Source organism: Polyodon spathula, chromosome 20 (assembly GCF_017654505.1).
Source record: "Polyodon spathula isolate WHYD16114869_AA chromosome 20, ASM1765450v1, whole genome shotgun sequence".
Classification (NCBI taxonomy): domain Eukaryota; kingdom Metazoa; phylum Chordata; class Actinopteri; order Acipenseriformes; family Polyodontidae; genus Polyodon; species Polyodon spathula.
Window position 1 is genome coordinate 3057267 of NC_054553.1, and position 15473 is coordinate 3072739.

A 15473-nucleotide genomic window follows, 5' to 3' on the forward strand; every position below is an offset into this window, starting at 1 on the left:
GGGTGTACCTTTCCATTATCTCTGATGAACAGTTTACCTACAGTGATACAGCTGCCTGCAACAACTATCAATAGAGTGCCTTTTGGTGGCATCCGGACCCATCCTGTATTATAAATGGTCAAACCAAGGAAGGCATGAAGATTTTATAGATAGTCCGGCAGTATTTCAGGCGGTGCTAATTTTTAAAAGGTACTTATTGACTTGACTGAACTAGATCTTTGCAACCAATATCCCAGAGTCAAGCAAGTCTAGACAGGACATGATATTCCTCTCTGGGACAACGGTATTGCTGGTCCTATTTATTCCTTTATTTGCTTGTATCTGCACAATTTTTTTTCAGCTATTTTATACACAGATAGATGTTTTTGCAGCGACTGGAAGATAAAAAGAAGCTTAACAATGAGTTTTGTGTTTCTGGTAACTTAAAACTGAAGGACTGAAAGGTCTGACCTTGTTTTCATGTACATTAGTATAGAAGTAGGTTATTGAACCATGAAATCTGAAGTGGCCTTGGGGTGCACGTAAAATGATAAAAGCTTCTGCTGGTGCTGGGAATGTTGCCATACATACCAATACATCTGTTTGTCTGTTGATTTATCATTAAGGATACCAAGGAAATCCTCACATCTGATCTATTGTTAGCTCACTTCAGAATCGTAAAGTAAATTAGAAGCTATGAGGGATTATGATGTTTGTGAGATTTTTTCAGTCACTGAAGGTATTGACCCCACAGTGCAGGCTAAGTTAGGTAAGTATGTATCAAGCCTATATAAATGGAATGTTAATCCTTGAACGTGTTCTTTCCAATAACATGATACATAGGGAGGCAGCAAGCTCCCTGTATTCCCTTAATCCAAGCTGTAAAGGGTTAGCAAACTGAATGTCAGTTTTGTGGTTAAGATGAACAGATTGAAAATGGTTTAAAAAACTGAAAAATATGTTATGTACTGCATAATCCACCAGCAAATGCAGCACAGACACAGAGAAAGCCCAACCTACTGCTCCTTTGTTGTATGCATCTTTTAGCGTACCCCTTGGTATAGAGTTTGTATTCAATTAACATTATCGTGCTGCTCAAACACTGATACAGCTTTACATTGCTCGGAGGTAGCAGATGTCAAATCAAACATGTAACACATTTCTGTTGATGCTGTAAAAAAACTGCACATATTTATTACCAGCAACAATAAAAATACACTACAAGAGCAAAACATTTTACAATTAGATTTTGCTCCTTACATACTTTTCCTTTAAATTGTGGTTTCCCCATAGACAGATCCCTCTTACTTAAAAAAAATAAATAAATAATTTCACTTATTAAATTAATCACACATTTAACAACACATGTTAAGGTATTTGAGCCAATCAATGAAATGTCTTTTATGTATCCAGTTGCATTTAGGTCAGTTTGTCTTGCATGTAGGAGCACAAGAAAGATAAATGCTGGCTACAATTTAATGGTGTTTGAAGCTGGATCTTAGTAGGTGGTGCTTTGGCTTAATGCCAGGATCCTTTTGCTGCTTTGCCCAGCAGGACTGACTCTGGAGCAATGCAGCAATCTTGAGAGCCACACTGTAACTGTAAGGGATAAAGAGACGGGTAAAATCCACAGATCTGCCAATGCTGTGGCACTTCAAAGGCATAGTAGTTCTGTACTGACAGACACAAGAGCACCTGCAAGTGCATGAGTCATTGGTAAAACAGTGCTGCGTACTTTGACGTACACCATTTACTGCAGTATGATGCTGCCTTATCAGTGTTTGTGTGCAACACTATCAGGACCACAGTGAGATGTCCATTTCCAGACCCATTGTGTTTCCATTGCTGGTAACGCTGTGGTCTGATAACGGTTCTGCTGTGTATTTTCTTCAGGGTAATGCAATGGCATTACAGTTACAGTATTGTTCAAAACTTTTCTGTCATATAACAAAGGTCCTGCAGCACGGATTGGATTGTAAAGAGGTGCACTGGCATGATAATGTGCTATATAAATGACGCTGCTCTTGTCAGGGTGGTAGACTTAAATATATTGGGGCCACATTGCCACGGTTGATGTATAAAGAAAACACAGGTGCTGCAGTTTGATTTAGTGATTCTTCATGCTGCAGATGCATGTATTTATCAACACCAATTGGCTTCATTCACTATAGTATCATGCTGAGATGTTCTTCTTGGTCATGTCCAAACTGATTTATTGGCTTTTCCAAGAATAATTGGGTTTATATGATTGGTAAAAGGGGGATTCTAAAACACACAAGCATAGGGATAGATTATTCAGGTTAAAAAACACGCAAGAATGATTGATGTGTCAATCTGTGGCAAAGTGGTTGATAGTGTGCAGGTGCAAGTGATCAATAAACAGACAAACAACTATAATCCAGGTGCAATGTTGCTCAATGATTGGTAATTCCACTGCCTGACAGCAAAACAAACAGTAAACAATAAATGATGCTAAGTAATACGTGGCGTGTATTACTTTATTTATAATCCCCAGGTTTGTCCCGAAATAATAGCCCCGTTCTTTATAAACCCACACAAAACACAAAACACATACACAAGTCTGTTAGTGAGTGAATTAGTGCTCATGATGCAATACAGTTCTTTATGATACAAGTGCAGTGATGTTGTCCGGTTTGGTGCTGGCCTTTGGTGACAGCTCCGGATCGTGTTAACTATCTAATCACAATAAACAAACAGTTTTTAGACACGACAGCAGTAACAAACAGAACACTCATGTCTCCTTTTAGATTTGGTCTAAACATTTACAAAGGAACAGATCACCTCACTACATCCCCTTTATATACCGTCAACCATGACCCCTTGGTTAACGAGCATGCCCGCTTCTCTAATCTGTGGATGCCACAACGTTAACCTTCTGGGTTAATGATTTAGTGTACCATAGCTCAGTCCCCTTTCCAGATGACCGACTTCTGCCTAACCCTGGGAATGAACTGTTGGGCCATCCAGTCCACGGAACTCTGTTCCCTTTACTCAGCACCCTCACAGGTCAGGAAGGAGATCTAACACCAAGAATTATTCGATCTCTGTTACACATTCTTATTGATGTTAGGATGCTTCTAAGTAGAAAAACAAAAGCTGGTTCCAATATTTCTCCCATGCATTTCATTGAGTTTCCTACACATTCACAATTCCTCTTAAACAACATCATTCCTTCACCTTCATTCAAAGCATTAAATTTAGCTTCACAAACTTCTCAAGGTAAATAGAATCAACTTCTTTTTTTCGTGTATAATACTTTTTTTTCAGGGATTAGATTCCCTTTAGAACCGACAGGAACATTCATTCTTATAGACAACTACTGTACTGTAGGTGCTCTGGAAGCTGCTCTATGTTAAAAAGTAAGGCTCCTTCAAACCAACTGTGTGACAAGAATGCCAATGAGTTAATTCAGCTGGTGCCAACTTCTGTTGCAAGGGCCAATGATTGCTAATTAGGGTTCCCAACGCGGGGGATTCTTGCTTTTCTTTTAGTAAATGAGTCAGTTTCCAGTAGAGACAAGATTCACATACATTCGGCACTAAGGGTTACACACCTCAGTTCTTTCCAATAAGACAGATAGTGTTTCAGACAGGTCTACAGTGATACCTCAGCTTGCACGCGGCAGGCTTGTGATGTCACAATGCCCAGGCTTCGCTGGTGCTTTGCCATTAAAACGGAACAGTCAGCAACAGCAGCTCAATGTTTCATTAAAATCCAACTGAGAAATCGCAGCTCTTCTTCAGACTGTATTCTTGAAATATGTCCAAACTTTATTACAGCTTTATTACAGCAGTTAAAGCCCGCCTGCCCATCACTCCTATCAATACCGGCACCTCACACGCTCCGTCACGTCCACCTGGGGTCTTGTTGTTGTTGTTTCTTAACAGATTCATCTATTAGACCTTTCAACATTGTTTCCCTGGTTTCCAATACAATACCAGTGTATTCAATGCCAGTGTATTCCCAGGCAAGCCCATTGGAAACCCAGTGGGTTTGGAGCCATTAGCACACAACATTCCTGATATGAAGTCTGTTATTAAGTTTGGGGATGAAGAAACAATACATGTTCTTTTAAAGCCCATACTAACTGAGTGCATCACTCAAATCGCTAATATTCCACTCGAATTCACAAGACTTTTTGTGAATTTAAAGTTTTTAAAACCTTGATCAATGACATTTTTATGATGCATGTTTTAAGGCATCATAATAAGCAGCAGTAATTAAGTGAATATTCTCTCCCAGGGTTATTAAAAGAGACTGCTGTAAAAAAAAGAAAATGCTAAAGCACCCATCATTATCTTTTCAGAACAATAGCTAATTTCCATTTCAAAACACCTGAATGGTGACCTGAATGTTGGATAAGATATGACAGAAAGAGTTGAATCACTTTGGCAGAATTATACTCTAGCCACCATTTTTCACAACACGAATCGACACAAAGGTATGTTCATTGAGTTTCTCTTAACTGCTCAAGTTAAAATTTCTGCTCCCCCCTCCCCCCCAGCAAAATATTTCTAACAGAAGCAATGCATTATAGGTACAAATCATTAAGAAAACTGCTAGCTGACAGCTGCTCCTATAAGGATTGCCATAAAGCAAACTTGCTCGAGGAATGCAGAAGGACTGCTCTACTAGAAAAAGTGCCATTGAAACACTGTTTAGCTGTTTGTTTGCTGTTAGTGTGGGAAAACAACAGGAGCCAAGAAAAGAGTTTAGCGTTCAGAGGGTTGCGTCAGGAGAGTGAAGGGTTAACAGGTCGCTGAAGAGTTTAATGTAACGCACAGCACGAATATAAAATGATAAGGTACAGACTACGGGAAAAACACAAAGAAAAAATAATATGCACCCAGCTGTAGCACATGTTAGCCTGAGCAGCTGCTTAGAAGAGTCGTTTTTCAAAAGGGGAAAGTGCTGTAGGCTTTTTATGAGCAAGGTAGCGCATTGCCACTGAATCAAACCTCTGATTTGACTTTTGACAGGGGAGGAAAGGTTTTTAAGTGTGGTCAGCTAATTAGCCAATTCAAAATCAACTTGGCCCTCTGCCTCATGTTCCGGTTGTGCTGGCCAATTCCATGGGCACTATTCATTATTTTAAAGCTGAAATGAATTGCAGATAAACAGTGCTGTTATTGTAAATTGAGGGAGCAGGTCTTTTGAAGTGCAAGCACCATTTAATTGGGGAAAAAAATAGGCCAAGTGGTCTTCACTCTGTAACCTCAGCTAACCTGAGACTATTCTGCAGACACTAAGTCTAAAACAGAGCTTGGAAGTTAATACACAATAGACAGTACCCAACACTTATTATTAAACTTTTTTATTATTACAGATTGATGTTTGGAAAGAGGGCATTATGCCTGGTATGATTCAAAATAAACCCTTTTTGGATTCCGCTCTTACAGAATATTTAATGCCAGTGCATTCCACAGAAACTTTAGCAGAACCATTAGCAGAACGCAGCAGTGCCAGCCATTGCAACACAATGGATTTTAAACACATTTTGTGTAGCACACTGCTACTGATACTACAGAGTACTACCATGGATTAGCAGCATGTATTAGTTCATACATCTGTGATACTATTCACATGCCAATAGATGAAAAGGTTACCCGCCGCGGTACCATTCTACCAGCTGCCCTTGGGTTTGCATTGCTTTATTCAAAGGACCCTCTTATCTTCCCACTCAGGCACGCACTGGCACTAAGTCAATGAGAAAATACATTCAGCCAATGCACACAGCACCCCCTGCAATGGAAAAATAAATCTACCGTGATGGAAGTATGTGGAATACCAAAGAAGGTGCATGCATTTGGGAGGGCTCTGCCATGGAATAACCCCTCTTTCTACCACTCTTGTAATTAGCCTGTGTTCCAATGCAGTGCCAGCCTACTGAGGCGTTTAGCACCATATAATTAATCAGATTTTTTTCTGCGGGCAGGACACCAGACAGGCAACCAACAGTGTCAAGTTCATTGAATTCATACCAAACCAAATAGACGTGCTGGCACCCAACCTACTTTCTGTATATGTAGTGTTAAAACAGTATGGGAAAGGCTTTTTTTTGTGTAGATAAAACTTACAGTTTTCAGGACTGATATTAGCAGTAATTATCAAATGTCATTCTGCCAAACCTTCCAATATGCCGCATTTGCATTGACAAAAAATAAATAAAGACCAGATACTCTAATGAGTTCAAATGCAGCACTTCTTTAGTGAGGCTAAATAAAGGGAATCCAAGAGCATCTCACTTTATCATTTTCCGTACAAACATATGTAAAGCACGTCACCCACAAGACAATGTAAGTAATGTTTAGCAGAGTCAATTGCATTGCTTCAGTTCTACACTGCTGTCACACCATACTTGACATGTTCACAAAACAATTCTCACAAACACACGCTTGCTTTTATATACAGACAATGTTCACAGCCCCCAGCTCAATATCAGTAACATGGAAACTGCAAACAATCACTGCCAATCGCAGCTTCAGCTTTATTGGGTAATGCAATGTCACACTTTGAAATGGATGCTGGCCTCTGCTTCCACCCAGCAAATCATTCTGCTCTTGCTCTTCATAGCTTGCCCTCACGAATGTCAGGTGAAAGCAAGCAACCTTTCCAATAGCCAGTCAGTGTCTACAGGTTCTAAAAGGCACACACTATACTGAAAAGCAATCAATGCATGTATGTATATACAGCTACGGCTTCATGAAGTCGAATGAAGCCTGCTGAACAATGTCGCATTAGCACATTGAATTACATACCGCTTTGTAGTTTTCCCTATTAACGAAAAACTGACATTGAAAAACATGACATTTCGAAATCTAACATGAAATACTGTACTTCTACTATGGCTTCCGGTGCTTTTGCAATATTATTTTGTAGCTGTGATTTGAATTGTACCTTCCTGGCAGCATTCAAGCTTTGAGATCAGCACGCAGTGTTTTGGGAGATCAGCAGAAAATGTGACAGCTTAGGTGTCGCTCGTTTTCATTGGTATCGCAGACATAAAGATATCCCTGTACCTTGCCTAAGTCCCGCAAGCAGTCATTCACAATTCCATTATCATCCAGGCTCTTGAGACCTCTTTGTGAAGACCCATCACAATCGCTTAAGCATAGTCTGGTGAACAGACCACTGGTTTCAGGTGCTGCCAACCACATTTAGCATCTGTCAATGGTTGTCATTTATTTTAACTTCCTTTGAGAATTACAAACTTCTTTCCAGTATATGTGTATATACACACCACATCATTCATGTGATAAATTTACTTTCTAACCACGTACTTATAACACAATATATATATTAAATATATATATATATATATTATATATATATATATATATATATATATATATATATATATATATATATATATATATATATATATATATATATATATATATATAATACAAACAAATTGTAATATTTGAACGTATAGAAGATTAAGTGGATTTTTAACAAACTTGTGGTATTTCTAATTCGTGGATTTTTATGCATAAGATGTGGTATTTTTAGAGTAGCAATTGATAGCTGTCCTACAATAGTTCAGTTTTACACTACATTAAAATATAATTCCTTGGTAGCATCTGTCTGTGCCTTCTTTGACTTATTTTTTATTTATTTATTTATTTGTTATTTATTTATTTATGTAATACCAGGCAGCAGACTATCCCCACAACATAGTTTGCAGTTGCCACACTAATTATTTTTGAGAAAAGCTTTAGTTAAATATCACAAATCCAGCAAATAGCAGAAAACCTTTGCCAAAATAAATAAATAAATAAATAAATAGAAAATCCTGCTAATGACAAATCACAGTTTACTCTGGAGCAGCAGTTACAGCTACAGTCAGTGTGAAAATCCATTCATCGGTTTCTGGAAACTGGCTATAAAATGTCATCATCATTGTTGGGCAGGCAGATCAAGTTTGGTTTCAGTAATAAAGATTTAAAACTTATTTTCAGTTTTTACCAAATACCAGCAATGACTTGCTGTCCACTCCATCTCCATATCTGGCTGTTGCAATTCCAGTACTTTAATTCAGTCTCCTTTAATCACATATTCATCAGTCACGTTTCAATTTGCCAGCACAAGTGTTGCACTGACACCCTGAATTTTAGTATAAATAATTAGGTAATAGTAAATGTGACATTAGGGTCATTTAAAAAGAAAATGAAGACTCTTCTGAACTGATCGTGTCCATCTGTCTGTCACACATGATAACTGCCTAGAATTTGCACAAATCTTCAGCAAACTTTGATCATACCCTTCTGGCCTCCTCTAGACGTTTCGGAATACAATTGGCTATAACACCATGAACTCTTAAATGTATGCAGAAATGTTTTTTAACCTTCTGGGCATTGTGCAATTAAACATAATTAGAAGGAGCCTCTGTATGTAGGTGCACAGGTAGTTTGCTTGTCTATATTTTATTTGGCATAGTGCAAAGGATAACAGAGTGTTTCTGTTTTGTCTGCTCATTGTGTTCAATTCTCTTTGGTGTCGGGAAAGGGATCAGAGAGGCTCCAGTAAGCTATGGCTTCTGATCAAGATGGCTCCTCAATAAATCCAAGTGTTGTCAGGCATGAAAACAGCAAGGGGTTTGATGCAGTACAGCAATAACTTCTGATATGTATGTTTTTAGTTCATCTTCGCCACACTAATAAAACTGCTATTTCAATTGTACATATCAGGAACAGATAACAGTTCCAGAAGAACTCAGTCATGCATGTGTGATGACATCCCAAATCAGATTTACGTAAACGCACAGGAATAAAAGAAATGAGGGAAACTGCTGGTGTGCATCAGTGAAGTGGGTTCTGGAGATTTTTTTTTTTTTTTTACAGAAAAATAAAACAAATAAAGCTTACTGATCTTAAGAAACTTAAGGATCTTAAGGAACATAAGTGCATAGTATATACAAAAATACTAACTGGATTTCATAAACAGGTTTCGTTCAATAGTGATTATACTGTGAAAACTAAAAACTGTAATACAATAGCCTGAGCCCAAAAAACCTAAAGCAATTATTCAGTAAAAAGAAACAACCGAAAACAACAACAGCAGGCTTCTGTGTCAATATGTCATTATGTTGCTTCCATGTCAAGGCAACTATAGACCCTCATAAATCTAATTGAGACAAATTAAGAATTTATGTGAATCAGTTCTTTCAAGGAAAAAAAACAAGTTCCCAATCATCCCACCGATGAAATGGAAATATGCTTTAAGATATAAACAAGTTGTCCAAAAATCAGGTGCTTTAGCCAGATTAAAAAAAAAAAACACAAACACATACACAGGGTGACTTGCTGTGCACCCTTCACGTTGCTTTCTAGGAAAATAGTAAACAAATTTATTTGTCCTGTAAAATAATTGATAGAAATTTAAATCAAGAGATCATGATTTGTTTCTGGAATCAGGAATCCCTAAGAAAGCCAGAGCAACAAGGAAGCAGGACAATCATGACACCCTTACTGGAGCTTCCTGTTTTATATAAACTCCTTCTGCAATGTATCTGTCCTCTTGCAGATTTAAACAAGACAGCGAGGGTAAACTGAAATACAAACTGAATTAGGGGCAGGTTATGTACCTACCTCTTTCTGTGTCGTAAAGGTACACAAACTTCTCCCATTTGTAGTGGGCAAGGAGACTCAAGATGGCCCCTTTCAACGCTGGCCTCATCTGGATGACAAACTGAACATCGGCGTCCGTTGGGTAACTGGGCGTGATGAAGGAAGTATGGAGGGCCCCACAGAACGAGGTGAGCGTGTTCATTGACTTCTTGTCGTAAAAGCCAAAGATGGCGTAAACTCCTCTGGAGAACTGTGAGCAGACTGGTACGAACCAAAAAGAGAGAGAGAGAGAGAGAGAGAGAGAGAGAGAGAGAGAGAGAGAGAGAGAGAGAGAGAGAGAGAGAAGGAGAAAGAGAGAGAACACACGTTAGAGAGATAATTGGAAAATGCAAAACAAAAAAAGAGAGGACACACATTAAAAGGAACAGACCAGGAAGTTAATGACTCAGACCCATTTTTATATGCACAGTTCTAGTTATTCTCAGATTATAAACCACCTCTTTTTATAGAGGTGCATTCAAGTCCATTTAGTTTCAATGGCTTTGTGATTGTGTGTCTATAACAATATCTATAGCTGTCAGAGTTAAAATACTGGAGAGTGTTTCAAGCTGTGAGTGAATTTTAGTAGTTGACAAGTAAATAAACCTAAAAAAAACTTAATGGTACACACAAACACACATTTTAAAGGGAAAATACTAGAACAAAATATGACAAGAAAGTAGCTTTTAATTTATGAAGACGAACAGAAAAACAACAAACCAATGAACTGAAGCCAGGGATTCCCCAAATAGATGTTACGAGTCAGGAAGTGTTTTCATGCACAAAACACTTTCCCTGGTCTGGGGCCATGCCTCATCAGTTTCTCTTGTTCACAGATCCCTTTTGCCATGTTGCATTTTAACAATGCATATTGAGTCACAGTCACAATAACTCATTGCATTCACTGCCGTTATCTTCAGTTGAAAAGCAAATTCATTCTTTCTTTCTTTCACTTACATGTCTACTTATTTTTAAACACTGCAGTTTTACCATCATCAAACAGCTTGTTGTTCTAATTATAAGGACATAAACAACGATCAAAAGCAGGAAATGTAATTATTGGACTGCAGTTGCGGCACAAATGATGAAAAATGTTCAGAACGCAGTGCCCTATATTCTTGTTCTTTCCCTCAGGAAAGTAATGATCGGATTTCAGTATCTCTGGCTCACATGCGCTCCCTCCTCCAGAGTGAACAGGGATCTGAACTAGCCTGAAGAGGGGAACTGTTTGCAGTAAATGTCACTGCGGCTCAAACTCCTGTTTTCCTTTTCCTTTTTTTTCTTGAAGTCCAAAATGTCCTCGACTTTGTCATGACAGGCTGGGCCAAGACTCTTCTAGGGGATTCAGCCAATTGAGATTCCTTTTAATCATTTCTATTGACTTGGAAACGCATTTCAGCTTTTTTTATTTGAATTGTCAACTTAAAACGATGCAGTAACACAACCCTAATTCAGGAATGTAAACGGCAATGGTAAACGGTATGTTTCACATACACCGATTTCCGGGAGCATAAAGAATTTCATGGAAAGCTCTTGTTGTATGATATGCGATAGGCCGCTAGGGTAGAAATCTACAAAGTTCAAACAACCATTGTTTAAGAGCAGCAGATAGTCAGATGAATCAGAACGCAAACCCAGACCATGACAACTGCAGCAATGAAATGGGCTGAATGAAAGCAGCATTGACCCTAGAAAGTCCTTTTAACTGCCACCTGGTGTGAGCCCAATTTAAAACAACTGCAACCACTGGCCAACCGTGTACAGAAAGAAAGAGTTATAATTGAAAAATGTAACACATTTAAATGTTAGCTGTACAGTGATGTGCCAGTGAAGAAAACCTAATCACCTCACTCTGCCTAGTATTAGTTTTTTGTGAATTTGTGCAAACATCAGAAGTAGCCTCAAGTCATTAAACCCTGTATCGGTAATGTTTAAAGGCACAGTGAAACTGGAAGGCCTCATTCCAAGTGTTATAGAAAGTGTCTGTCTACTCAATACTCATTAATATTATCTGTCATTCTCTCCACTTGTCGGCATTCATTGTAGCTCTCTGCTGCATGCTCATCACTTCTGGCCTGCAGCTTCCTAGAGATGTCTTTTGTTTTTGTTAAAATTATGTCCTATGTTTTATTGAGATATTGTAACATATAATTTGTCACTTGCAATTACTTGGTAAAACAGAACGCAGATTAAAACGACCATATTTTCCTGTATTAGGGCCATGGTTTCAGGAGGTACAGATTGCAGTTTAAGAGTGCACATCAGAGTGAGAATAACAGTAAATACAGATCAGAATTGGCGTAAAAAATATGGTCTTTTGCCAGCTGATTTCCTCTATGGATTTTTTTCCATTATTTTATTCATAGAAAAGGAGAATTTGATGGTATTTATTGTGGGATTTAGAAAGCTTACCCATGAATATCAGTTAAACTGCTATTATAACTTTAGCTTTTGGCTGATTCTATATTGGTCCCTTCAATATTCCAGCAGTATTTTTAACATCCAAAAAAACCCCACATCAGCTTTAAAATCATTGCTGAGGAGCTGCGGTGAGGCTGGAATTAATTCCTTGTGACTTCTTGTTATTTTCCTGCAGGGCTACTGCTATCCTCCAGTACTCAAATTATAGATTATATATCATGATTCATATTAAGCACACAATGAATGCTAGCATACCATAACATCCTTGGTGGTGAAGCTAAAACACCGGTCCCTGGTCCAGGCACCGCTATTGAAACTGAACTTCTGAATTCATGACCCGTAGTGGTGAGAACCTGATCCACAACAGAACACTGTCTCCTTCATTACAGAGGCGACTCCACAATGAAAACTCTCTGTTGTGATCTGCCTCCACAGCCTGTTCACAATGATAATACAGCACAGAGGTAGAATGAGGATTGGCAGGCAATTCACAGGTTATATCCGCGGCAGTTATAATGCGGCAAGGAATCTGTATTTCAGACACACTTTGAGCACTTGGGTTCCGACGCTACACGTTTGACGAGACACAGGTTCAGAGCACAAAACTGACAGTTTAATTATTTATTTGTACGTTTTCAGTCCTCTAAATCCTTCCAGTGGAAAATTCAGTATTGGCTAAGGTTAACCCTAACCCTAACCCTCATCCTCAGGTCTCTTAACTCGTTAACGCTCTCCAATAGCTTATTTTATAATTTTGTAATATTACCATATTTTGGCTTGTTTTATTTTAACCTTTCAAACGCTCTTGGGTGGCAGTTTAAAACCAAGGCTTACTGAGACAGCAGTCAAGGCACCCCACGCCCCACTTCCAGTTGAGTTACAAGGAGGAGATGAGCTCTCAGAATGCTAGCGCCAGGGCATTCTCCCGTTGATGTAGTTGTTGTGATTCTGGAAGGTTGATACTCTGTGCCTCAGCGCTGCAGTCGGGAAATCAATTTGTCCCTGCTGCTGCTTTTGTTGTTTTACAAACATCCAACCACTTTACATTAACACAAGGTTACCAAGGTTAAAGGAGTTACTCTGGAAAAGGAATTTAAAAAGCGCTCTCTCTGAAACTCACTGCTTTTCTAAATCCTCCCGATCATATTTAATGGAACGAAGGTGTTGGTTCTGTGACATTTTGAAAGCCCTAGAGGTGGCACTTATGGCTAGGGGGTGGTATGTGGGGCGAGCACTAAATGTGTCACGCTGTTTGTGCAATGTATACTGGTCATTTCAAAAGGATCTGCACGGTTCAGTTATTTCTAGTTTCCTCCGGGGGGGTGTGGGGTGAAAGATGAAGGCATAGACATTGAGTCACAGAGGACAGTCAGTCCCAGAAGCTGAGTGGGAAATAAATGTCCTTTTGCCGTTTACTGTGTATCCCTTCTTACTAACAGCACAGCCACTGATGACTGTGTTTATATATATATATATATATATATATATATAATATATATATAAAATTTTTTTTTTTTTTTTTGTTTGTTTGTTTTTTCAGTTGGCATAAAATCCCACACAAATTTCCGAGCACGTATGCATAATAAATTAGATTTGATTCAGGCTACTTCTTTGCAAGCAATGAAGAAAAGGCCCCATGACTAAATGAATACATAGCCGACTTTTTTTCCTACAACAGTTTGAATAACATTGACAGCTGTGTTTTAAAAATGTTATCCCTGGCGATGTAATTGAAAAACAAATTATTTCACAGAAACAAAAATAAAAAAAATACCAAAATAGTTCAAATGTTCATGACAAACTACTGTATATATATATATATATATATATATATAGATATATATATATATATTATAACAGATATATATATATAGATATATATATATAACATACACAATGTATGTGTATGTTGTATAGAGAGAGAGAGAGAGAGAGAGAGAGAGAGAGAGAGAGAGAGAGAGAGAGAGAGAGAGAGAGAGAGAGTTTATGCCACCAAGGATAAGACAATCTGAAGGAAGGGTTTTTGCTGATGGCGATATTCCAAATCTTCTCTGTAAGATTGAATGAGTAGTTGACACGTGTCAAGCCTCCAGGCAATTCCGTGATGACACTATAATTCCTTATTATTTCACTACATTTACCCCCTCCCCAGATGGACTTCTCTGGAGCGTGTACCGTACATGCACAGACATAAAAGGGTCTTCTTATTACTCCTCTGTCTACCGTACTAACTATCAATCTGATACTTGTACTCAGCCTTTTGTCTATGGAGAAAGGCTTCCTTTGATGTGCAAATCTGCTGTCCAACGTAATAACTATAATATGATACAGGCTCTGAACTAAACAGCTTACAATAGGGAAACCTTTTGGAAACAGTCAACAAAGACCACTCAGTCGTGTGCCTTTCTTTCCAAGCTTCACTGTAGCAAATAACAAGTCAGTGTTTAAGCCCCTTGTTCATCCTGGGCGGAATATTGTTTTCTGAAGAAGAGGAGCCAGGGAGGAGAATGAATACTTCACTGCAAAGTGGCTAGAATCACACCCTTATTAATCCACAGAAGGAGGTCAATTCCTGTCTAGTCTAGAATCCCCTTCAGCAAGACATCTGTGGGATCTCTGAGATTTATGCTTGTGTTAAAAATGGGCCATGGTGAGTAATGAAAATCAATAGGAAAGTTGAGGATATAGTACAGAGAGCCACTGAGTGGAGAAATACTGTATGGAGATGCTCTGTGAGAGGCAAAATGCATGATATCCAGCATCCGGTCAAACCGAAGGCTTATGGCATGGGTTTAAATGTTTGTGTACGTTAAATAAAACAATGTATCCATTTGTTTTGTTTCAGTACGCCACGCATAAATGATGAAGCGGTTATGCATCTCTTGCAGAACTTCAGGCAACAGAAGGTTAAAAATCAATCCGTCACTGACCTATTTTTTACTCAGCTCTTACTTTTTAACATGTTTTAACCAGCTTGTAAATCCAAGCTTTAAGGAACACCCAGGGCTCTCCATGTGGTACAGCACGGACTCCTCAATGATAACCTCCTGATTAACGGAGGTGAATAAAACAACTTTTCTTTCTTCTCTTTTCATGCTCTTTAAGAAGCTCACCAGGCAGTGACTTGAGAAGGCTGTATCTTCTTTTGACGCTGCTTGACCTTTAATTTAAAAAAGTGTGTTCATTCTTTAAAAACAAGATATCTCAATCCAGCATAGAGCTGCTGATCTTTTCTAGTGTGAGTGGGAAAAGAGGGGGTAACTATAATGACTCAGATCCCCTCCAAGATCTATCAAAAACAATCGGTCACTGTACAGAACCACACTGTGTCATACAGACACAGAGGAAAGGAGTCAGGGACAGCAACCATCCCCAGAACTGTACCACAGAATGGAGGAAGGGTTTCCTTGCATCTTTTAAGGCAAATTAGCCAAATAAGAATTC

The 15473-nt window shown here is 38.6% G+C and overlaps 1 protein-coding gene across 4 annotated transcripts in view; it reads right to left on the bottom strand.

Moving 5' to 3' along the window:
• Positions 1-15473, bottom strand: part of LOC121295642 (glutamate receptor 3-like) — a 78959-nt gene that overhangs the window by 49229 nt on the left and 14257 nt on the right. For all 4 annotated transcript variants that reach the window (XM_041220554.1, XM_041220553.1, XM_041220555.1 and 1 more), the window contains exon 3: positions 9591-9830. In XM_041220554.1, the coding sequence (XP_041076488.1) occupies positions 9591-9830 (240 nt within the window). The remainder of the gene's footprint in view (positions 1-9590; positions 9831-15473) is intronic.